This window comes from Synchiropus splendidus, chromosome 17 (genome assembly GCF_027744825.2).
Source record: "Synchiropus splendidus isolate RoL2022-P1 chromosome 17, RoL_Sspl_1.0, whole genome shotgun sequence".
NCBI lineage: Eukaryota > Metazoa > Chordata > Actinopteri > Syngnathiformes > Callionymidae > Synchiropus > Synchiropus splendidus.
Genome location: NC_071350.1, coordinates 12,222,858 through 12,245,321, shown reverse-complemented (window position 1 = coordinate 12,245,321; position 22,464 = coordinate 12,222,858). Strand labels below are relative to the sequence as shown.

General features: G+C 44.3%; 1 protein-coding gene across 11 annotated transcripts in view; it reads left to right on the top strand.

The window, feature by feature from the left end:
• Nucleotides 1–22,464, top strand: part of nbeaa (neurobeachin a) — a 74,188-nt gene that overhangs the window by 48,506 nt on the left and 3,218 nt on the right. The window contains exons 18-57 of one of the 11 annotated variants that reach the window (XM_053848164.1): nt 1,862–1,970; nt 2,056–2,137; nt 2,573–2,696; nt 2,773–2,965; nt 3,061–3,735; nt 3,898–4,335; nt 5,596–5,813; nt 5,876–6,029; nt 6,337–6,360; nt 6,660–6,743; nt 7,283–7,463; nt 8,592–8,716; nt 8,848–8,916; nt 9,001–9,169; nt 9,290–9,660; nt 9,777–9,913; nt 10,604–10,758; nt 11,183–11,309; nt 11,845–11,964; nt 12,608–12,741; nt 13,525–13,586; nt 14,778–14,842; nt 15,007–15,115; nt 15,198–15,364; nt 15,997–16,121; nt 16,183–16,332; nt 16,669–16,805; nt 16,867–16,984; nt 18,212–18,314; nt 18,398–18,513; nt 18,697–18,809; nt 18,923–19,063; nt 19,127–19,246; nt 19,532–19,684; nt 19,756–19,920; nt 20,034–20,123; nt 20,672–20,849; nt 21,808–21,879; nt 22,015–22,170; nt 22,235–22,405. In XM_053848164.1, coding sequence (XP_053704139.1) covers nt 1,862–1,970; nt 2,056–2,137; nt 2,573–2,696; nt 2,773–2,965; nt 3,061–3,735; nt 3,898–4,335; nt 5,596–5,813; nt 5,876–6,029; nt 6,337–6,360; nt 6,660–6,743; nt 7,283–7,463; nt 8,592–8,716; nt 8,848–8,916; nt 9,001–9,169; nt 9,290–9,660; nt 9,777–9,913; nt 10,604–10,758; nt 11,183–11,309; nt 11,845–11,964; nt 12,608–12,741; nt 13,525–13,586; nt 14,778–14,842; nt 15,007–15,115; nt 15,198–15,364; nt 15,997–16,121; nt 16,183–16,332; nt 16,669–16,805; nt 16,867–16,984; nt 18,212–18,314; nt 18,398–18,513; nt 18,697–18,809; nt 18,923–19,063; nt 19,127–19,246; nt 19,532–19,684; nt 19,756–19,920; nt 20,034–20,123; nt 20,672–20,849; nt 21,808–21,879; nt 22,015–22,170; nt 22,235–22,405 — 6,200 coding nt within the window. Of the gene's footprint in view, nt 1–1,861; nt 1,971–2,055; nt 2,138–2,572; nt 2,697–2,772; nt 2,966–3,060; nt 3,736–3,897; nt 4,336–5,595; nt 5,814–5,875; nt 6,030–6,336; nt 6,361–6,659; nt 6,744–7,282; nt 7,464–8,591; nt 8,717–8,847; nt 8,917–9,000; nt 9,170–9,289; nt 9,661–9,776; nt 9,914–10,603; nt 10,759–11,182; nt 11,310–11,844; nt 11,965–12,607; nt 12,742–13,524; nt 13,587–14,777; nt 14,843–15,006; nt 15,116–15,197; nt 15,365–15,996; nt 16,122–16,182; nt 16,333–16,668; nt 16,806–16,866; nt 16,985–18,211; nt 18,315–18,397; nt 18,514–18,696; nt 18,810–18,922; nt 19,064–19,126; nt 19,247–19,531; nt 19,685–19,755; nt 19,921–20,033; nt 20,124–20,656; nt 20,850–21,807; nt 21,880–22,014; nt 22,171–22,234; nt 22,406–22,464 lie in introns of all 11 variants that reach the window. The other 10 variants (XM_053848161.1, XM_053848163.1, XM_053848167.1 and 7 more) reach the window with 10 other exon arrangements.

Genomic DNA, 22,464 nt, shown 5'->3' with positions numbered 1-22,464 from the left:
GTCAGTACCTTTCTCTTTTCCACTTTCTGCATGATGGTACCCGCATAAATTTTGAAGACACGTGTTTTAATTTACTTACTGGATGCCTGTCAACACGCCCACTGGTCTCCGCTTGACAGCAAGAAGACTGAAAAGTTACAGCTAAATCTAAAGCAAGCTTCTGCCTAGCCTTCAGAGTGACTGTGTTGTGTGTGTTTGCCTGTTTACGTGAGTGTAATGTCCCCGTCATGTCCAAGCAGAATAATCGTTGTGACAGTGAGCACTGGCAGGGGGTGGAACCTTGATGAGCACAGTGAAGGCTCAGGGATTTATTCCTCCCCAGCGACACACACACACACACACACACAGGCACCTCTCCCTGTGTGATATGTGAGGCTGCCGGTGTTCTCTAGACCACGTGTGCACCTTTACTCTCTCAACAACATCATGTTTCATCTGGACGTTCCCAATTTCTGACTCCTGAAGTCTCCATAAAATGTTATGTTCTGCAGAAATAAATCAATAGGAACTGAGTAACTGAGGTTTCAAAAAAACATTTTGTATTTCTTCACATCAGAATCAGAATCAGAATAGAATTTATCGCCATGGTCAGTGGGGGTAAAAATAAAAATAAAATTAAAAATAAAAATAAAAGGGGTAGAAGCTGTTCCTGTGACGGGAGGTTCTGGTCTGGATGGACCATAGCCTCCTGCTAGATTTGGATGTCACTTCTGTGCGATGCTCATGCTCATGCTCAACTCATTTTTCATTTTTATTTGCTGGTCAAATCTCACTTTAATGTGATTAAAATGGTATTACATTTTACATGTTTACAATTTAATCACCCCTCAACATCTCACCACCCCTCATTTAAATAACCTATTTGATCATTTGCTACAGAGTAGGTTCAGATGGCAGTGTGCAAAGATTCAGTCTTCAAAGTATTCTAGTGAGAGTATTTTATTGAATAGAAATCAATACTATGCACTAAAAAATTATGGGATCGAACATTAAGTGTGCAAACAGTAATAAAAATAGAAATATATGCAAAATAAATATGGTCATTTCTTGCTATATTAGATATTATTTTATTAATTCCTGAAAAGATAAGCACTAACAATACAAATATAGATGTAAAAATGCATAATCGAAAAAATATATATAATAATATATGTAAAGTAGTGTTTAATAAAAATATACATTGAAATAACATTATCAGGTGTTCAGAAGAAGTGCATTATTCATTTCTGTTTACACATTGGTCTGATAACATACATGTCTACAGGAAAAAACAACAACATTGCAACTTTATTCAGTGTCACTGGGGATTGTCAACAATTTTTATTTCCAGTTGAAATTCACTTTGATAACTGAGTTGCCCTGATAGCACTAAAGGAGAGTGCTGCTGTTTCAAAAGAAGTTTCACACCTAAGTTGTGAACATTTCCCCCGAAATGTAGCAGTGTTCCACTGGCGCTTTATCAGACGCCCTAAAATGAAACTTGATCGCACATTTTTCGAAGGGAAAATGTTTCAGTGCACCAGAGTCTGACGCAGAGTCATTCCGAGTTTCTGAGTTTCTGGTGATGAAACGAATCTTCTTGACAGATTCTGGGCCCAGCGCTGAAGTTAATTCACAAATTTATCAACGTGCACCGTGGCGACATCGCTCCGGTGCCTGCTGCAGCGTCGCTGCGACGATAATGAGTCTGGTTACGTTTTTCTGTTAGTATTCATTTCTCTCCTCCACAAGTCTCGCCATCGCTGACAAGACCACACGGTGTCGCCTGCAGAACGTCATCAGGCCACTGACAATCAATGTCACTTCCTGCTACCATGGCATCAATGACACACTGTGTGTGTGTGTGTGTTTTCATTCGCAGGAGGAAGGTGGAGATCATGCACACGCATAGCCTGTTCACGCTGCTGGGGGAAAGACTGATGATGCACACCAACACAGTGTCCATCACCACCTACAACACTCTCTATGAGGTAAGCGATTAGTGAGGCTCAGTTGCCATAGCAACACTGCCTGTTGTTTGTTGCTGTTAATTGCATTTTGTTTCTTCTCATGCAGATTCTGACAGAGCAGGTCTGCACTCAGGTAGTTCATAAGCCGCATCCTGAGCCAGACTCCACCATCAAGATCCAGAATCCTAGTACGTGAACATGCTTTCATTTCTTTATGATCACAGATCAAGGTTAGCGCTCCAGAACGCAGGGCGAATGTATGAGTGTTATGATTGGTTGAGAAATATTTATACCATCTGTTGTTGCTATTATTACGCTTCAGGTGAGATCTGACTATGTGAGACGCGGATTTACATGAAAACAGCTGATTCATCCGTTCAAGCTCAAAGCTCCTGGGCCACATCTGGCCTGCAATATAATTAAATACATCCATAATTAATGGCGCGCTGGTCCCCCACCACACTATTGCACAACAACAATTACAGCTGCACCGGAGTTTGTTTTAGGTAGTAAAAATATGAGAATATTCTTATAATTGTTCCCCTACTGACTGAGCGTGACTGCACTGATGATAATATATCATGAGAATCGTGTTCCTAACCACAGCATTCCATTTCCCCCAGTGATTCTCAAAGTGGTGGCGACTCTCCTGAAGAACTCCAGTCCGAGCACGGAGCTGATGGAAGTCAGAAGACTCTTTCTGTCTGACATGATTAAACTTTTCAGCAACAGCCGGGAAAATCGCCGGTGAGAGATAATAGCGTGGTGTATCTGCAGCCGTAGTTTATTACGACCAAGTAACTTTTTATTTTTTGCCCATCAGCTGCCTGCTGCAGTGCTCGGTGTGGCAGGACTGGATGTTCTCTCTCGGTTACATCAACCCAAAGAACCCGGATGAGCAGAAGATAACAGAGATGGTGTATAACATCTTCCGCATCCTGCTTTACCACGCCATCAAGTATGAGTGGGGAGGGTGGAGGGTGTGGGTCGACACACTATCCATCGCACACTCCAAGGTCAGTATTTTCATACAACCCGCAACATCTCTGCTCTCTTTAAATGGTAGCGATTATTAGTGTTCTCGGAAATCTTATAACGTTGATTATTCCAGGTGACCTACGAAGCACACAAGGAGTACTTGGCCAAGATGTATGAAGAGTATCAGCGACAGGAGGAGGAAAATATGAAGAAGGGAAAGAAGGCCTCGGTGTCTACCATCTCTGGCCTCTCTGCGACGCCCGCCCCGGTTGTCAACGGCAACCTGGAGATCGACGACAATTCTCAGACACAAACGCCAGAGAGCGAGGCCGAATACAGCGAAGGAGCAGGCGGTGATTCCCGGAACATGCTAGCCGACGGCGCTGTGAAGCGACCCAACGGAGAAGTGCTGTCACCCACAGAGCCGACAGCCGGACCTGGGGTGAGAGTGGAGGTCCACGACCTGCTGGTGGACATCAAGGCAGAGAAGGTCGAGGCCACTGAGGTGAAGCTGGATGACCTGGACCTGTCTCCAGAAGGACTGGTGGGAGGAGGTGGTGGAGGGATGGAGAATGGACCTCTGGTTGAGGTGGATTCCCTCCTGGACAGTGCTTACTGTGCTGTAGTGCAGAACTTGAATGGGAACCTGGCTCCTAAGGATGAGACATCAGTGTCCGGTGTGGGGATTGGGTCAAGTCTGGGACTTTCTGGAGTAAGCCTAGAGGACGATGGGAATATGGGTCCGCTCATTACGTTGGCTGATGAGAAGGACAGTGTCCCGAGCAACAATGGATTTCTGTTCAGCAAGGTAAGTGGTGATAGTAACCGTGGAGTTTTGTTCTTACTGTTTATGGGGATGAATTTTGTTACTGAACTTGAACTTAAATATACAGAAAATAGAATAAAATTGTATGGAAGGAATCAGCTGAGCTGTCAGTGTTGACAGCAAACATGTTTGTCCCCTCACTAGGTTGATGAGAAGCTCCTTCCTGCTCTGGCGGCCACAGACTCTCTGGTGCTCCCAAGTCCAGACCAGACACCCATCCCAGCACACTCCACCTCCAGTGCCAGCGACGACCTCAGCCTTCTGGCCCACATGACGAGCTGCGGCTCAGATCTGACTCAGACTGAAACCCACCCAACAGGAAACCTTCCAGAAGATGGGCCGTTTAAGATCCAGAGCCCCCTGGCTGACATTAGCTCTATCGCAGAGGCGGAGTGTCAGATGCAGAACCAGACGACCGCCAGACCAGATTTCCCGGAGGGTGAGGGCGTGTCAGGGGCAGAAGGAGAAACTGCAGGGCTTAAGACGACGGGGGACACAGCCAGCATGACTTCGGACACAGAGAGGTCGGATGATGGAAAAGAGAAGGACATCAAGAAGATTCAAACCACGGCTACGACTCAGGTGAGTGTCAGTTTCCACGTCTTTTTTCTCTCGTCAGCAAGTGACTCAATACTGATAATACTCTAACTCATTTTTACTGTACATTACAAGAAGAACCTTTAATGTTGTGGTTCATAATATGAACCAAAATTTGCATATAAATTATTCAATAATACAATTTTAAGTGGTTGCAACTTATGAAGAGCAAAAACGTTTTGACTTGAAGACAGCAGGGGGCAGTGCTAATTTACAGACCTTTGAAAGTATGGACAACAAGTTTACACTGTTTTATGGGTTTTGATATTTCAGTGGAAAATAATAAATTAGTAAGTAAGTCAAATTAACTAGACTCTATGAAAACTGTTGAGTACTCAGATCTGATTAAAGGTTAAAGCATTTGCTCATCAACAAATATCAAATTCAGCTTCATTTCCTCTTCTGACATTTCGGATACACCACATGGTAAATGCCTCATTAGTTTGTCCTACTGTTGCATTAAGCTGGTGTTCACATCTTTCTATCTTCGTAAATGAAAACGCTCCCACTGCTGGATCTAGACTCAGACCATGTGACATAAAGCTTTGGAGGCTAACTGTATATTTAATGCACATGATGGAAGTAAAGTCACAGAGGGACCTGAACCTAATCACTAAGACGAGTCGTGGGGGTGGATGTTTGACATTTAATATCATCTGATGGGGGATTCATAACTGGGTGGAGAATTGTCTCAGGACAATGATGTCTGCTGATGAGAGGCAGGAGGAAAACAGCTCTTGTATTTGGGGTTACTCATCCAGAGTAATGGAGATCTAGGGAGGTTGCAAAGAGGGTGCTGGGAGGGTAGAATGAAGATACTCTGCTTCATCCAGAACTGGAAAAAACATAAAACTTGACTCTATTCAAATGAATCACTAAATTCCACTTCCAACTTGCCTATTTATGACTAGCTTTTGGTGTCGTGCTTGGAAAGATGTGGATTCTCTAAGTGAAAACTGACAGGCTGTGCAGCTCACACGCTGGCTTCACTCCTCTCTGGCTGGTTCAGTGTAAACAGGCAGAGAGAGTACAAGTGCGATCTCTGTGTCAAACAGGTTTATGTCAAGGGCACCTTCGTTGAGTAGAGAAGCTCTTTTTCAGCTTTTCCATTGAGATTTATTCTGCTGCATTTGCAACTGACAAGAGGAATTCTTCAGTCCTGAGGCTGACTCAGTAATCCTTGACCCTTTTGTTGCTCAAGCGTGTCTGAGACTCGACATTACTTTTAAAATGTTTGTGTTCTAGGCCCTCCACGGGCGCAGCGCAGCTCAGCTGGAGCGAGACCTTCGTGTTGATTTGGGTTTCCGTGGCATGCCCATGACTGAGGAGCAGCGGCGGCAGTTCAGCCCCGGCCCACGCACCACCATGTTCCGTATCCCAGAATTCAAGTGGTCGCCCATGCACCAGCGGTTGCTCACTGACCTGTTGTTCGCCCTGGAGACTGATGTCCACGTGTGGAGAAGGTGACTCACAATATTTGACGGTGACGTGTCGCAGGAAGTCATTTTCTCGTTGTCTCTCTTAGTCATTCCACCAAATCTGTGATGGATTTCGTGAACAGCAATGAAAACATCATCTTCGTCCACAACACCATCCACCTCATCTCCCAGATGGTGGACAACATCATCATCGCCTGTGGAGGCATCCTGCCTCTCCTGTCTGCAGCCACCTCCCCTTCAGTAAGTGGCTCTGTAGCGCCCTCGTGTGGTTGGAAGAGAACCTCCCTACATCTCCCTTCATGGCCAAAATGCTGCGTTTAACAAGCCAGAACTGCAGAAATTTCATTTCTGGGACTAAAAATGTGTGACGCAGTACTCACATGATGTATCAGATAAAAACCCACTTATAGCGACTAACTGCCGCCCGCTCATTCTAACACCAACCCTTTCTTTCTTGTTGATTTTAATTATCTTTTTCCTTTCCTCTCTGTGTTTCATGTATCGTGTCGACTTTCTTGTCTCTTTTTGTCTGTTTTTGCATGAGCAGAGTTCTAAGAGTAGTGCCCACATTGTAAGTTGTGGTTTCCTCTTCTCTTCCCACTCAACTAATTCTTGGTTTTCAATTGATTGCCATTGTGACTGACACTAACCCTTGCCTGTCTTACACCCATAGTGTTTTATTTGTTGTGCTGCTAATCAGTATTGCTCCTTATTATCTATTGTTGGTGTGCGTTACCCTCAAACTGTGTTACCTAAGGAGTTGTAGTTTCAATGCCCCTGTCTTGAGGGGGACGGAATAATGTAGAGTGTTGAGGGAAACCCTTGGTGGGTGCATCTGCTAAGCCTCTCCCGTTTGTATCAACACTAAAGAAGACTGGAGGAGCTGGATCCCAGAGGGGGTCAAAGGGAGAGGAGGTCACCCCTGTACCTGGGGGAGGAGGCGCAGGGGTAGAGGTGCGTAAAAGAGCCTGAGACTCCCACAATCACCAGAAGAGCTAAGAGCACCAACCCCAGCCCTCGTGTCCTCACATTGTGTGTCTGTTCCCCCCTCAATGTCTGTGCCCACTTGCTCTGATGAGCATCGAGATGTTTATCACCTCCCCGAGCCTCACCTGTCCTCCCAACTGATGCAGAGACACCGGGTACCACACAGTTGGCGTGTTTCACTGCGATTATTCGTGACTTGAAACATTTGGGTTGTGAATGTTCCAGCAGTAACAGGATGATGTTTTTTTTTACTGATACTGGACCACTCTGCTACGATCACTGTTGCCATCATCTGTGTGTCGTCAAATCCTCATGACCACCTGATTATGTTTGCACATGAACGGCATGCTGTTTGGAGATCACTTCTTGTAGATACCACCTGCTATGACTGTCACGGTCATGCTGGTGATCGACCAGCTGCATCCCCTGTCTCGCACAGTTTACTAGAAAACTGTCTGGCACTTTGTATTAACAGCCAAGAATGTATTTTCATAATCTGTTTCTAGTCGGAGCTGGAAAACATCGAAGCCACGCAGGGCATGTCCTCGGAGACGGCAGTCACTTTCCTGTCACGCCTGATGGCCATGGTAGACGTGCTGGTGTTCGCCAGCTCCCTCAACTTCAGTGAGATTGAGGCCGAGAAGAACATGTCATCGGGAGGACTGATGAGGCAGTGCCTGAGACTGGGTGTGTTTCGCATCTGCACTTTTGCTCAGCATCTTACAGAGTATATTTTGCTGTCGCATAATTTATGATTTATCGTCTGAGTATCTGGTCGATAAACTTCAAGCAGAATCAGTTTTGTTTTACAGTCATGCCAGACTGTAAATCTTATCCCTTGCTGTGTTTAATTTCTTTATCTGTATTTGGTGTTACGCAAACTGAGATCCTTTTTAAAGGAGATTTAAACACAAATCTAGGAGAATAATTATTGATTTTTTTTTTGTAAAGGCGGGCAAGTTTTTTCCTGATGCTTTAAGATGATTTATTCTCAATTGCTTGTCAATGTACCAACTTAGTAATGTCTTTGCGAGACGAGACTTTTATCGAGCAAATGTTTAGACAAAATGACTGGCGGATGAAGAAAAGAAAGGTCCTTCTCATAGATGATGTCCCTAATGATACATGAGAACTTTGCAGACCGATTTCAAACTACACCGTCACTACATGATCGCCTCTGCCATCTGATTCCAACTGTACTATCCTCCATTAGTGACATAGATCTACAGCCAAATATAAATAGCTTGCCTCCATAATGCTCACTGCTCACATAACTCTCAAATTTCTTTACATAATTATCAATAGATATTTTGTAAAGGTCAAGAGATTATACTTCTTCATCAGCCATTTTAAGTACCATTGTGCAATCAGAATTTTTCTTGTCGTCTTTTGTTTGCATGTTAGTGTTGTAGTTGAGGCTATGACCAATGAGGGAGGCGAGACCAAAGCTGTTCCCAAACGGAATACTGAGCTTCGCATTTTTCAGTCCTTGATTTACTATGGAAAACTACCGTTTTTGTTACAGTAGGAAATAAAGGTGTGCGTCTATATGACCAATAAACTTATGCTTCTTAATGCAGTATTCAGTTTGGTCTCGTACTTACTGTATCTTGGTCTTGCCCTCACTGATCGAGGTCTGGCACTGGCCCCCACTGGGCACTGGTCTCGCTCTTGACTCACTTTTGGTTCGGCCCTCTTGACTAGAACACTAATCACTATAAACTTGCATTGTCTGAATTATATTCTTCAGAATTAAAGTGGAATTCATCTCCCTGTAGTCAAGAATGTCATACTTACATGTCTCCTCTTCAACAGTGTGTTGTGTGGCTGTGAGGAATTGTTTGGAGTGCAGACAGAGACAGAGAGATCGGACCTGCAAGTCCTCCTTAACCAGCAGCAAGTCGCAGGACAGTCTCCACAGTGCCTCCACCACCAGCAAGGTAGCACACACACACACACACACACACACACACACACTCCAATGTGTTTTACTGACCACATGCTGCAGATAGAATGCCACCGCTGTGAGTAAAAATGACACCCCAGTTGACCAGTTCATTTCCATAAACAGCAGGATCCAGACAGACTCCTGCAGGACGTCGACATCAACCGCCTTCGAGCTGTAGTTTTCAGAGACGTGGTAAGTGTTGATGTGTGCAGATTTGAGTGTGAAGTCTGCCTCTTTTAACTAAAACACATGCTTGTGTTGTTTTTCATTCTGCAGGATGACAGCAAGCAAGCTCAGTTTCTGGCGCTCGCAGTCGTCTACTTCATTTCAGTTCTCATGGTCTCAAAGTACCGGGATATACTGGAGCCTCAGCGAGAGATCGGCAGGTCCACAAGCCTCTCAGGGCGGAGCATTCGTCACGAGATCAACTCCCCAACCAGCACAGGTTACTTGAACACACTTATTGCTTAGCGCATAAAATGAACGTCATTAAAATGCTGTGATGCTTATTATGTACGGTCAAATATTTCAGTAGATGTTCTGATTTTCTAATTCCATCCTCCAGAGCATCCATCTTCCTCATTTTCTGACCGTGACAAGCAAACGCCCACACCTGTCGACGACTCTCCCCGCGCCGGCCTCCCACACACAGACTCAGGTATCGGAGAGGAGGGGCACGTGGCCGGTTCCCTCAATGGTTCTGAGATGAGCATGGGGCTGGGCCTCGGCCTGGTGGGAAGAGAGACGGACAGAGACAGAGATGTGGGAGGAGGAGCTGGGACAGATCTCTTGTGTAGTATCTCATCGGACGTCAGGAGGTCGCAGGAGAGTCTTCTCGATTCCCCCCACAACCCCAGCTCCACCCCCAACTCCAGCCAAGCTCCGCCCTCATCCATCTCCAGCATTAGCCAAACAAACAAAGGCATCAATGTCAAGGTCAGTGTTGCTGTGATATGGTAATATGGATATTGTCTCCAACAACAGGAGCTCATCATGTTCAAGGAAAGACTTTCAATTTGAGTTAAAATATCATTTTACACTGAACCCTGCAGGAGATCCTGAAAAGTCTAGTTGCTGCTCCAGTTGACGGTGGAGAGCTTGGACAGGAGTCTGGACCGACACCTTACCACCCGGACCCAGCTCTGAAGACACACCCCATGTTGCCAATGCAGTTCCATTCCTTTGACAGGTCTGTGCCACATTTTACTCCGCTTTTCACTGCATATAAACAAAATAGACATTTATGTCAGTCGTTACCACATACAATATATGAAATTATATACTGCTATATCTTACTTGATATATGTAACATATGACACTAAGTAATAAGGCCCTGATTGTCCAGTGATGAAATGACGTTGAACATTAACTCAGTAACAGTAATAAGGGAAAATAAAAATTAAATTTAGCTCATAGCCAAATTAGAATTAATTTTAAATCACTTTTCACAATACTTTTCATCTCCAATAATAATTTATGTAATTTTCAGAATATTTCTGACTATGCTTTATATTTTTTTAATAATATTAACTAAGTAATGTACACAACAAAATGTGCTGAGGTTGAATGGTGAAGTTGTACTGGAACAGTTCATATTGATGCCTGCTCCTTTTTTTACAGTAGAAATATGTTAATTTATGCTTCTTTACAAGGATATCAAGGACTAGATGGTCTAATCTTAAGTGTTAATCCCTCCAAAGACTGTAATTATAGAGTGATTATATATTCATGCTATGACTTTCCTCGCCCACTATCCTTCTTAACTTATCACTTAGTCTCCTTAAACCTGATTTAGGCTAAGTCTATGTATGTGGATCTTTCCACAGAAGATAGCTAGTCATTGAACACCATAAAAACATGAACTTTTCTCTCCTGGCAGGAGTGTTGTGGTTCCGGTAAAGAAGCCGCCACCCGGCAGCCTGTCAGTCAACACCGTGGGCACGCCCACCACGAGCGGCGCCTCGAATGCTGGCAGCACACCCAACATCTTTGCCGCCGCCACAGCCACACCTAAAAGCATGATCAACACTACAGGTGAGGGACAACAGGCTGTAAAATCATGGATGATAAAATGGTTCTTTCTGTTCAAAACACGTTAATTTTATTTTATTTTTTTTCTAAGACGTTTTCATTGTGTTTAGCCTGAAGGTTGGTGGGACTAGTTTAGCTTTTTGCTGCAGTGTTTTCTTGAATAAATCCTTATTTTTCTCCACCTCATCATACTGTTCTGTTAATAGTATCAGTAGCTCTTCATTGACGGCAATTTAGCTTTGAGTCGTTATTGATTTCTGCCGTCAAAGGAAACCATTAGTTGCTATTTCACTGAATTATTAATGAATTTTTCTCTTCTCTAGGTTTTGTTTTAGCTCTCGTAATATTGATTCTCTGATGTATTTTCATAAGCATTACCAGACAGTCTTTTTTTTCTTAAAATAACAGATCTATTCCTCTGTTCTAGGTGCCACAGATTCTGCCTCCTCCTCCACATCCTCTACTTCTTCCTTTGTCAATGGAGCCACCAGTAAAAACCTGCCAGCAGTGCAGACGGTTGCGCCGATGCCTGAGGACACCATGGAAAACATGAGGTCAGAGTTCATGCTGTCGACGATCCCGATGGCTCGACGAAAACATCCACTCTCCTCCCTCATTTACTACATATCCTCCTTTTGAGCTTTTGTTTTTATGTTGTCTCTTTTTCACTTCAATCCTGTCCCTCTCCAATCTCATTCTCTTGTTTTTAAACCGTACACCTGAAATAAGCATCAGTAGAATGCTCTCACAGTCGAGCTGGACATTTAATAATAAAAGCTACATTCATGTCCTCTAAAACTACATTTTGTTACGAGTAAATCAGTTGTATGCTACTGAAGGAATAATAATAAACAAACCTAAATCTCATGCTCATTAGTCAGTGATGTACTTCATATTTGGCTTGTGTTATTAGCTGCATTTAGAACTGGAGTAAATAACGCTGTTCTTTTCATGTACTTTATCTCGATATGTCTGACTTAAGAGTGCTTGAACACGTGAGAGTGGCAGGTAGCGTGTGTGCGTGCGCATGTATTCCTTAATCTGAATGTATGTTTGTACGTGTGTTTGTAAATGTGGTTTGTATTGCAGTGCCTATTGTGAGGTGGCGCAGTGTGCGCTGCGCAGCGGTCAGACGCCCCCTGAGCTCAAGTCTTTTAGCTCTCTGGCAGGCTTCCAGGCAGCTCCCCGAGATGCAGGACAGTGTTTTAGGCAAGGAGATTACACGTCCAGTCCCCATGACCCCTCAACCTTCTCTGCCCCACATCCACCACACACCCTCTGCTTTGCCCGCCCACCACTAAATGTTCCTTAAATTGCCATGCGAGAAACAGCAGACATCCCTCTTGGAGTCTGTCACTTCTGGCATGGCTATGTTGTGACACTAACCCGAAACTCAACCTGGGTCACTGACTTCACAAAAGCAACATTTGTTTTAAAAATAAAATGCTTTCATATACCACCTTTAAAATGGAGATTGACTTAGCTGGGATCAACACAAATCCACACACATTTATGACACTAAAAAGCCACACTTTTATCTTGATGTTCAAATCAAGACTTGAGTCATTTCCAAGTACTAACTTAGACATGTTGCCTCCATATGAACCATCAAGATCACCATGTGTCTACAGCAGTGTACCTCCTCAGCATGTCTCTTCCCGTCTCGTCCCGTGGGTCATTTTTCCTCCATCTCATCGGTCGCCACTCTTCTGACCATCTTTACTTTCTTGCGTGTTCTCCACACCCTCTCTAACACTTCCACTCAGCATCGTCCACCCTCATCTTTGTGTTGCTTTCCCTCCGCTGACGTTGCCCTCTCAACTCCTTTTCTCTGGCTTAACACGTCCCACAGCATCACCACCAAGCTGGAGCGCGCCCTGGAGAAGGTGGCCCCACTGCTGAGGGAGATTTTTGTGGACTTTGCTCCCTTCTTGTCCAGGACGCTGCTGGGTAGCCATGGGCAGGAACTGCTCATAGAAGGTACAGGTGCTGTACACGGCTCCTTTTCCTATAACTGGCGTCTCTGTGGAGTCTCCCCATTGACTGTCGTCAACGTGATCTGTCGGGAGTGTGAGTGCTTGTGTACGTACTGGAGGTGGGAAGATTCCAAGTGGCAAGTTAAAATCTTCAAGGAGAAACCAACCCCATATGGCCCTGATCCATAAATCCATAAAACGTCATTCAGAATTCAACAGGATTAACTTAACACTTTATTGGCCTTAACTTATATCAGAGCTTCAACTGTTTTCGTGCATTGTGGGATTTCTACATGGCCATTTTAAGACAATAAATTAATGAATCTTGGGCCACATCATAATTCCAGTCAGATTCTGTATCTTAATTCAGCGTATGTCTTAGAATCCCGACCCTAGTACGTACTTGTTTGTCTCTGTGCGTCAGCTGGCTTCCTCACTCACTGGTCAAGTAGGTGCAAATCAGTTATACTTTCTAATAGCTAGCAAGATTGTCATCATGTCTAGAGAAGTTTATTCAAATAATGGAGCTGTAAGTCCTTCACGTGCACTTCTGCCTCTGCCCTCTGCTCTTCAGCGTCCTGTTCCTCGTCCTCCACTGTCTCTGTGTTTATCTCGCTTTCTCTCCCTCTATCCTTCTATCTCCTGTCTTTTTTGTCGCATGATTTTTATAAGCTTCACCGTGATGGCCGCGAGATGAGCTAACTCAGTGTCTTCTTCAAGGATATTTTGCTGGTGTGTCATGGAGAGAGAAAGATGGCTGATTGTGATATGTGTGTGTGTGTGTGTTCTGTAGGTCTCGTGTGTATGAAGTCCAGCACGTCTGTGGTGGAGCTCGTCATGCTGCTTTGTTCTCAGGTGGGTCCAAAAAAACAAACAACTCACTGAGTGTGTTCAGTGAATAACAAGCCATTTCACTAGAGTCAACTGCAACTTCCTTCAAACTCAGGATTTCACACTCAAAAAAGAATAATCTAAAATGATGTTTTTTGTTTTCTAGTTCAATTAACTTGCTGTTTCTATTGGTCTGGATTACTATTAATAAATAAATTCAATTTTTATCAAATATATATGTTTACCTTTTGATGTGTATTTATTTATTTAATATTTCCTCTTTTGTTTATTTCGTAATAGATAGGTACATTCTGCTTTTGAGTGATATTTTTTCTTACATCTTTTCATGTTGCCATTCCTAAATACGTTAACAAATATATTCACGCATTAAATGAGATGTAAAAACACTTACCTCAGTGCCACGCACTCTTTTGAAGGATACCAATGTTGTTCTTGCAAGTTCTCGTCCTCAAGTTAACCCCGTCTCGGTTGTTTCGTCTCCAACTCTTTCCTTTCGTTGTATATTTTCATCTTTGATCTCCAACTCCTCCATCAAACGCCTCTGCTGTCGTGGTCCAATTTTACCAGGAGCTACTTTCATCCTCTGCTTCCTCTCACCACTCCCTTCCTCTAATGTCTTCGCCTTGCTGCTGCCCGTCTGCCTGTCAGCATGTATAGTATTACAGCGGCTCCGGCCTCGCTGCCATTAGAAGCCTGAGAGAGCGAACATGAGCCCAGATATTGATTCTGTAGATGTGGGGCGGTAACGGGAGATGCTCCCATGTGTCCGCCGCATCCTTAAGAGCTATCAGACCTAATGGTGCTTTGCTAGTTTTAGGCTCTCGGCGGCTTTATGCTGGTGAAAAGAGAAGCATGCACCAAATAGAAAAGAAATAAGATGTGTTGTCCTTGAAGCGTATACAATCTACATAATATATGTAACATAGTATTTAATTTAATCATCATTTTGACTTCAAACTTTCACAAGTATTGGCTTTATTTGCTTACTGCCATTGGCATCACCAGTTCATCAGGAGTCAAATGTGCGATCTCTGACTGTACAGTAATAATGCCGGACATTTCATGATGATAATGCAACTTTGTTGGAGACTCTGACATATATTGAAGGGTTACCGTTGAATAGGCCTATATTTATGTATTTTTAGTTATGATCTAATGGTTATGTTTTAAATAAATGTTCCCTTTTCTTCACAGGAGTGGCAGAACTCCATTCAGAAAAACGCTGGACTGGCCTTTATTGAGCTCATCAATGAAGGAAGGTAAACAGTGCTTTTATTATCACATACAGTAGCTGCTTCAAATTGGTCAGTTGACCAGTGGACTAGCTAGCGCTACCTATTCTTGTGCTCGTACACAAGTCTTTAACGTTTGTAAAAGTGTGTTAAATCATTGCTAATTGCGTTCCTCCTTATGCCTGACCCAGGCTGCTATGTCATGCCATGAAAGATCATATTGTTCGTGTCGCCAACGAAGCTGAGTTCATCTTAAACCGACAGCGGGCTGAGGATGTACACAAACACGCCGAATTTGAGGTAGGATTTTTTAAGACTCAGCTTTGTTTTTCAGTCACCGTTCATCTGGAAAAATGGTGTCTTTATTCCCATTGTCCTACAGTCGAACTGCGCTCAGTACGCCGCAGACCGGAGAGAGGAGGAGAAAATGTGTGACCACCTGATCAGCGCTGCAAAGCACAGAGATCATGTAACTGCCAACCAGCTGAAACAGAAGATCCTCAATATTCTGACCAATAAGCACGGAGCCTGGGGGACAATGTCGCAGAGGTGAGCGAATCACGTGGGGCACTTGATGTCAGTCCTGTTCCTCAGTAAATCACCGCGCACACTAAGATGATAGTGACCCAGAAGCCGAAATATATTTCCTAATTTAGCTCCTTCAATCGAGACATTAAATCAAGGAGCGCTCTCCTCCCAGCTGGCAGCTGCTGTGATTTCATTTGAGTAGGCCACAATGTGGAGTTCAGTCTGTCTGCTGTCACTGCTGATCAAGTGCGCCAAACACTAGCTTTGATTTCCGTGTTGACAAGTCAACACAAAGTGACAGTGTCGTCGATTGCACACCTTCAAAGTGGGGGACTAGGTGAGAAGATAGCGACACCATTGTCATTCTTTTCATAATGTATGTTATGCAGGAAGTCAGTCACAGTGACCGACACTATGTTCCTGCTCATCTTCATCTACAGTATGTTCCTGCTCTCTACTGTGGTTGAGCTTTGTATAGAGTGTTTCTGGACTTGTTGAAGCTAGTTGAGGGTGGATTGGGCATCTTGTTAGGATGCTCCCCCTTGGAAGCATGTTTGGAAACGTATCCACCGGGGAGGAGGGATTATCTGTAGGAGTGAGTTAAGCACTTTAATTTAACCAACTTTTTGAGTGTTTTTGTTTGGATGTTTCAGTCAGTTGCATGACTTCTGGCGCCTGGATTACTGGGAGGATGACCTGAGGAGGAGGCGGAGATTTGTACGCAACGCCTTCGGATCAACTCACGCTGACATATCGCTGAAAGCTTTAGAGGACTACGGTCAGTTATACGCACAGAAAAAGACATTTCACTTTTCTAATTGTCAAATTTGCCCTCCCAGGCACTGAGGAGGAGGACGAAGGACCAAAGTCGAAGAAGAATTTCCGCAGCCAATCTGTCGTTGCCCAGAACCCGGAGGCGGAGCTGATGCTGGAGGGTGACGATGACGCGGTCAGCCTGCTGCAGGAAAAGGAGATTGATAATCTCGCTGGTGGGTTTCTCCACAGACAGACAAGGAAGCAGTGAAGCATTTCTCTCAACAGCATAGTAACTATCACTCTTATTTTTAGTCCGTTTCCGCCCCCGACTTTTTACCTCCAGAGGCAAGTTCAAATGTTCCGCAGCCGCACTAACCATCCATCTGATTAATTCATCTCTTATCAAATTGAGTAACAGACGAGCAAATCAAATCCTCTTTTAATCCCACTAGATCAGTAAACCGCAGGAGCAGGAGCCGCAAATAAAACTAACAAAAGGAGTTTGTGATGATCTGTGCTGTTTAAAAAGCTTTGACTCAGAACACACTGTAACACGTGAGCTCTCCTAGGTCCAGTGGTTCTGAGCACTCCGGCGCAGCTGGTGGCTCCAGTGGTGGTGGCTCGGGGGACTTTGTCCATCACCACGACTGAGATCTACTTTGAAGTGGAAGAAGACGACCCTGCGTTCAAGAAGACTGACGCCAAAGTAAGACAAACTCACACGACCGAAGTGTGGTCCCATTTTTAACCGGCTCCTTCCTGAGCAGGTTCTGGCCTACTCCGAGGGTCTGCACGGCAAGTGGATGTTCAGCGAGATCCGAGCCGTCTTCTCCCGGCGCTACCTGCTGCACAACACCGGCCTGGAAGTCTTCATGGCCAACAGAAGTAAGACGTCTCTTTCTTTTTCGTTTACTGTTTGCTGCAGATTTCCACACCAGCTGTAGCAGCAGCTGACGCCACAAGAGGAGGGTTTTGATGTGGTTTTATGTTTAATTACACGTCTCGCTGTTCGCAGATGGTTCTGTTGTCAGTGCGCTGATGAGAAAGAGAGAACAAGCTGATCAAACACAATCTTGTGGCGTTGTTTTAAGACTGTTGGGAGACAAAGTAGCCTTAGGTCAACTGTCCAATCAAAATGGAGTCAACACAGACTGACGTCTTGAAAGATTAGATGAGAAAGAGATGCTGTTTTTTTCCTCCAATTATTTGATAGTTGCTAACTCCATACACATTAATATATATGTGTGTATATAAATAGAATTGTCTTCTTCCTTGTGTCCCTGTGTGTGGAGCTCAAGCGAGTTCCGGTGCGCCACTGCCACCTGCTGTCCAATTCATGTCATTTGAACGTGATAGATTTTTCAAACTCCAAAAAATACCAATTTATACTGCTCAAATAATTGTTTGGTAACGAATGTTTGGTGAAGATCTTGGTGCTTTTCCTGTTTGTTGTGGCCCACATTTCTGGGACCACAGGAGGCTGAAATACAAGAGTTGTTCTATTTATGTGTCTCTTCATAGAAGCTTTCCATGGTTTTGATTTATTTACATGTTTACTGCTTTGTATTTAGATTTGCTGCGTTTGTATTGTGTCAGAATTAAGTGTTTAGTCAATAAATATTGATTTGAACTGAGGTGGGCAATTACATTTCTTAAGGGGCCACCATTTATACTGAGTCTAAAATTTGACTTGAATCTGATTTTTTGATTTATTTCATTTAAATTTTTTTATTTGACTAAATATTATTTTATTTAATATATGAATAACTTTTGGAGGAAGACCACAGACAGAGACATAAAAAGGATGTCTCTCATTAATCTAATTCAATTAAACAATGCAATGTAAACATTAATAGCCATGGAAGCAGGAAAACATACTTCAGAACAAAAGAAATAAGAAAGAAATAATGGCGCTAGACTTACAATTCAAAAAGTAATAAACGATTGATGCACACTTTATTTTCTAGTTTAGATCCAACCTCATGACCCCATAAATCCACCCCACTTTGCACGTGACGTTGAAGCATGTGAAGAAAATAGTTACCAGGGAGCTCACAAAGTCCATAATAAATTGCTGTGCAGTAAGTTTAATTCTTATTTTGTTCATTGCAGCTTCAGTGATGTTCAACTTCCCTGACCAGGCGACCGTTAAAAGGGTGGTCTACAGTCTGCCACGGGTGGGAGTGGGCACCAGTTACGGACTCCCACAAGCCAGGTAGACGAGAGGAAGCTCCGTCTGAGCCCAGATAATGGAGTCATTTGTTTTGACTGATGGTAATTCCCCAAACTGTGACCTAGACGGATTTCCTTGGCGACTCCTCGCCAGCTTTTCAAGTCCTCAAACATGACGCAGCGATGGCAGAGGAGAGAGATCTCCAACTTCGAGTACCTCATGTTCCTCAACACTATTGCAGGTTTGACTTTTCTTCTTCAGAAGATGTTAGCGGCAGGATCTGCTGTTGACCAGTTGTTCTAGGTTGTAATGGTAGTAGTTTCACTTCATTCCAGATAGTAGTCCAAAAGTTGTCTCAGTTCCATTATGCAACCATCACCATAAGTTTTCTGTTACAACTTAAATTCCTCTCATGTTCACACAGGGAGGACCTACAACGATTTAAACCAGTATCCCATCTTCCCCTGGGTCTTGACCAACTTTGACTCAGAGGAGCTGGATCTGACTCTGCCTGGCAACTTCAGAGACCTCTCTAAGGTTCGGACCCCATTAATGTATCTAGTCAATTCTAATCCTAAAACAACATGAATGTCTGTCTTTTTATTTCTGTTCTGTGTCATTGACTAAACTTCATTCTCTCTGTGCCATAGCCGATTGGTGCTCTGAACCCCAAGCGGGCAGCATTTTACGCCGAGCGCTACGAGACATGGGACGATGACGGCACACCCCCAGACCACTATACCACCCTCTACTCCACGGCGCATTCCACGCTCATGTGGATGCTGAGAATAGTAAGCAGCATCTTCTTGGAATGAGAAGCTTCCAAACTGACCCTTCCACTTCTCCCACCTCAGGAGCCCTTCACCACTTTCTTCCTCAATGCCAACGATGGCAAGTTTGACCACCCAGACAGATCGTTCTCTGGCATCAGCCGCTCATGGAGGAACTGCCAGCGGGACACAGCTGATGTCAAGGTGATGCTTTTAAAGTTCATCCTGAGGACTTGTTTGAAGAGGACATCAAGCAACTTCAGGGGGAATGAAGAAGTGTCTTGATGAGGCTGATGGCTGTAGCACTTCCTCACATGCTCACAGCCATAATTTAGATGAAGTGAACTCAATTCCAGGAGGTTTTTCGTTTTCACCTTTTGCTTCTGAGATCTGGGAATTTGTGTAGCCATGAAACATCAAAGTTAAATATTTATGGGTTTGCAGTTACATGCCAGTTATGGTAATAAGCCGTTCTTGTTTCTCCAACAGGAACTGATCCCAGAGTTCTACTACTTGCCTGAGATGTTTGTCAACAGTAATGAGTATGAGCTGGGAGTCCGTGACGATGGTGTTCCAGTCTGTGACGTGGAGCTTCCAGCGTGGGCCAAGAAGCCGGAGGACTTTGTCCGCATCAACAGAATGGCAAGTCTCGGAGTGGTCCTTGGCGTTTCTGTTGCTTTCTGTTGCTGACACTTCTCCGCTCCACCATCCAGGCTCTGGAGAGCGAGTTTGTGTCCTGCCAGCTGCACCAGTGGATCGATCTCATATTTGGCTACAAGCAGCGAGGACCAGAAGCTGTCCGGGCACTGAATGTTTTCAACTTCTTGTGCTACGAGGGCGCGGTCAACTTCGACAATCTTGATGCAGCGCAGCGTGAGGTCGGTTTCTATGGCAACGGTTGACTCAGTTAGCCTCCCTTTGTCAAGGTCACGACCCTAGAACGCAGTTTAACATCTAGATCATTCATGCTTTGCTCCGTTTCTGTCTGAAGGTGATCGAGGCCCAAATCCAGGTCTGCGGTCAGGTTCCCTCCCAGCTTCTGATCGAGCCACATCCACCGCGCTCCTCTGCCATGCACCTGGTGAGACAACACAATAACCTGGGAGCCAAGTTCTTCCTTAATTCATGGTTCAAATAAGTTATTATTTCTCCTACTGAGAACAGTAAATATGTTTGCATTGCTGACTGGTGCTTCAGGATGTCCCCTTGTGGTGTTGTTTTATTTTATTTTTTTGATGCAGTTTGTGAAAACTGGGTTGGCTTCAAACTAGTTTGAGCCCCCCTTGTAGTCCTTCCTTCCCTCGGCTACAGAGACCACGGTGTCTCCGCATCAAAACCACCTCCATGTCAGTCCTGAACCCCTGAACCTCCTCTCCCGACCGAGAGCCTCCCTCAGTGTGTGAACCTGCTCTGACCCTGCTCTCCCACTAATGTGCCTTTTCCCCCTCCCTCCTCCTTCTCCTGCCTCCTTCTCTGTCCCATCTGTTCTGTTTCCCTTGCCCGTCTCCATCTTCCCTCTCTCCTTTGTCCTTGCTGCCCTTCCTGCCCTTTTTTTCTTCCTCCCCTTCTCTTCCCTTCTGCTCTCTCTCTCTCTCTCTCTCTCTGTCTCACCAGTGTTTCCTTCCTCAGAGTCCTCTGATGTTTAAGGATCAGATGCAGCAGGATGTCATCATGGTGCTCAAGTTCCCCTCCAACTCACCAGTCACACACGTGGCCGCCAACACGCTCCCTCACCTCAGCATCCCGGCTGCCGTCACTGTCACGTGCAGCCGACTGTTCGCTGTCAACCGCTGGCATAACACAGTCGGTGAGACACAACCTGATTCGGGTCCACACTGGAATTCAGTTTTAAAGATTCAGTTTAGATTAAAGCTACAGTAAATACAATATGACTCAGATGATAGTAAATACAAAATGACTCAGCAGTGAAATGACAGACATTGAGATGAATTTAAACTAATGCAATATTTCATGTTGATCAGGACTTAAGTAAGCTTGAGCTGTGTTTTCATTGGACACACACACCGAAACTGAAAGAACTACAAATTCCAAGTGTGTTAGTCAGGATGAAAACAGGGTGAAACCCACCATTTGTTCTCAGGTCACTGTCCGGTTTTGCTTCCAGTGATCTCCACTCTCAGGCTGATAAAAACCTGTTTGGGAGCTCACACATACTCTTAGAACTGAAGTTACATCCATGTAACTATCAACTTCGCGCTTCTAAATAATCTCTTAATCAACACAGGTTTTTATTAATATTCTCAGCCATTTGGCATCTCAAGTACATATTGATCAAATGTTTTCGTCGTTTATATATTACATTACGTTGTTATTACTAGTGGTGGGACGTTAATAAGTTGTGTTTAATTAATTACAATATTATTACAATTAATTACAAAAAATAATTCAATATTATAAAATTGAATTTCTTCCACACATATTTTCAAGACATTTAAAAGCTTTAGTTTAAATAAGATGATATAAAAACTTGAACATAGCCATCACCGTGATTTATTGTGTTATTGTCAAAAGATGCAAAATAAACAATATTTTGTTGTGTAAATGTATGTACGGGCCCATCATTTGATTCAGTAATGTACCAAATTGAAATATGTGGCTTCTTGTGGCAAATATTCTTATACCATTAAACTGCGAATCCCACCCCTAATTCATTTTTTTAATGTATTTTTTAAAGCAACAAAATTGTTCCACGTACTTGATTGTTTTGATCGCTGGCATGTAACTTCCCCACTGTGGTCCCTCAGGTCTGCGAGGAGCTCCAGGATACTCCCTGGAACAAGCTCATCACCTGCCCATTGAGATGGACCCGCTCATCGGTGAGCCTTCCTCAACGCCTGTTCTCCATTGTCAGCAGCAGAAGCAGCTTTAACTCACTGACCCGTGTGACAGTGTGAATTTGCCGCCACCAGCTGGTCTCATTAACCCCGCGCTGTCTCCGCTCACCTTCCCAGCAAACAACTCAGGCATGAACAAGCGGCAGATCACAGACTTGGTGGACCAGAGCATCCAGATCAACACGCACTGCTTCGTGGTGACGGCGGACAACAGATATATCCTGGTGTGTGGCTTCTGGGACAAGAGCTTCCGTGTCTACTCCACAGAGACGGGTAGGTTGGTCGTGGTGCGTTGTACTGAGTGACATGAGAATTAAACATGGAACTCTCTCCTCAGGGAAACTGACCCAGATCGTCTTCGGTCACTGGGATGTGGTGACGTGTCTGGCCAGGTCCGAGTCCTACATCGGAGGTGACTGCTACATCGTGTCCGGCTCAAGAGACGCCACCCTTCTTCTGTGGTACTGGAGCGGACGGCACCACATCATTGGGGACAACCCGAACAACAGTGAGTGTGGGGGCTCGTGCACTCGAGTTTGAGCTTCAGTCCAGAGTTTGTCTGACTCT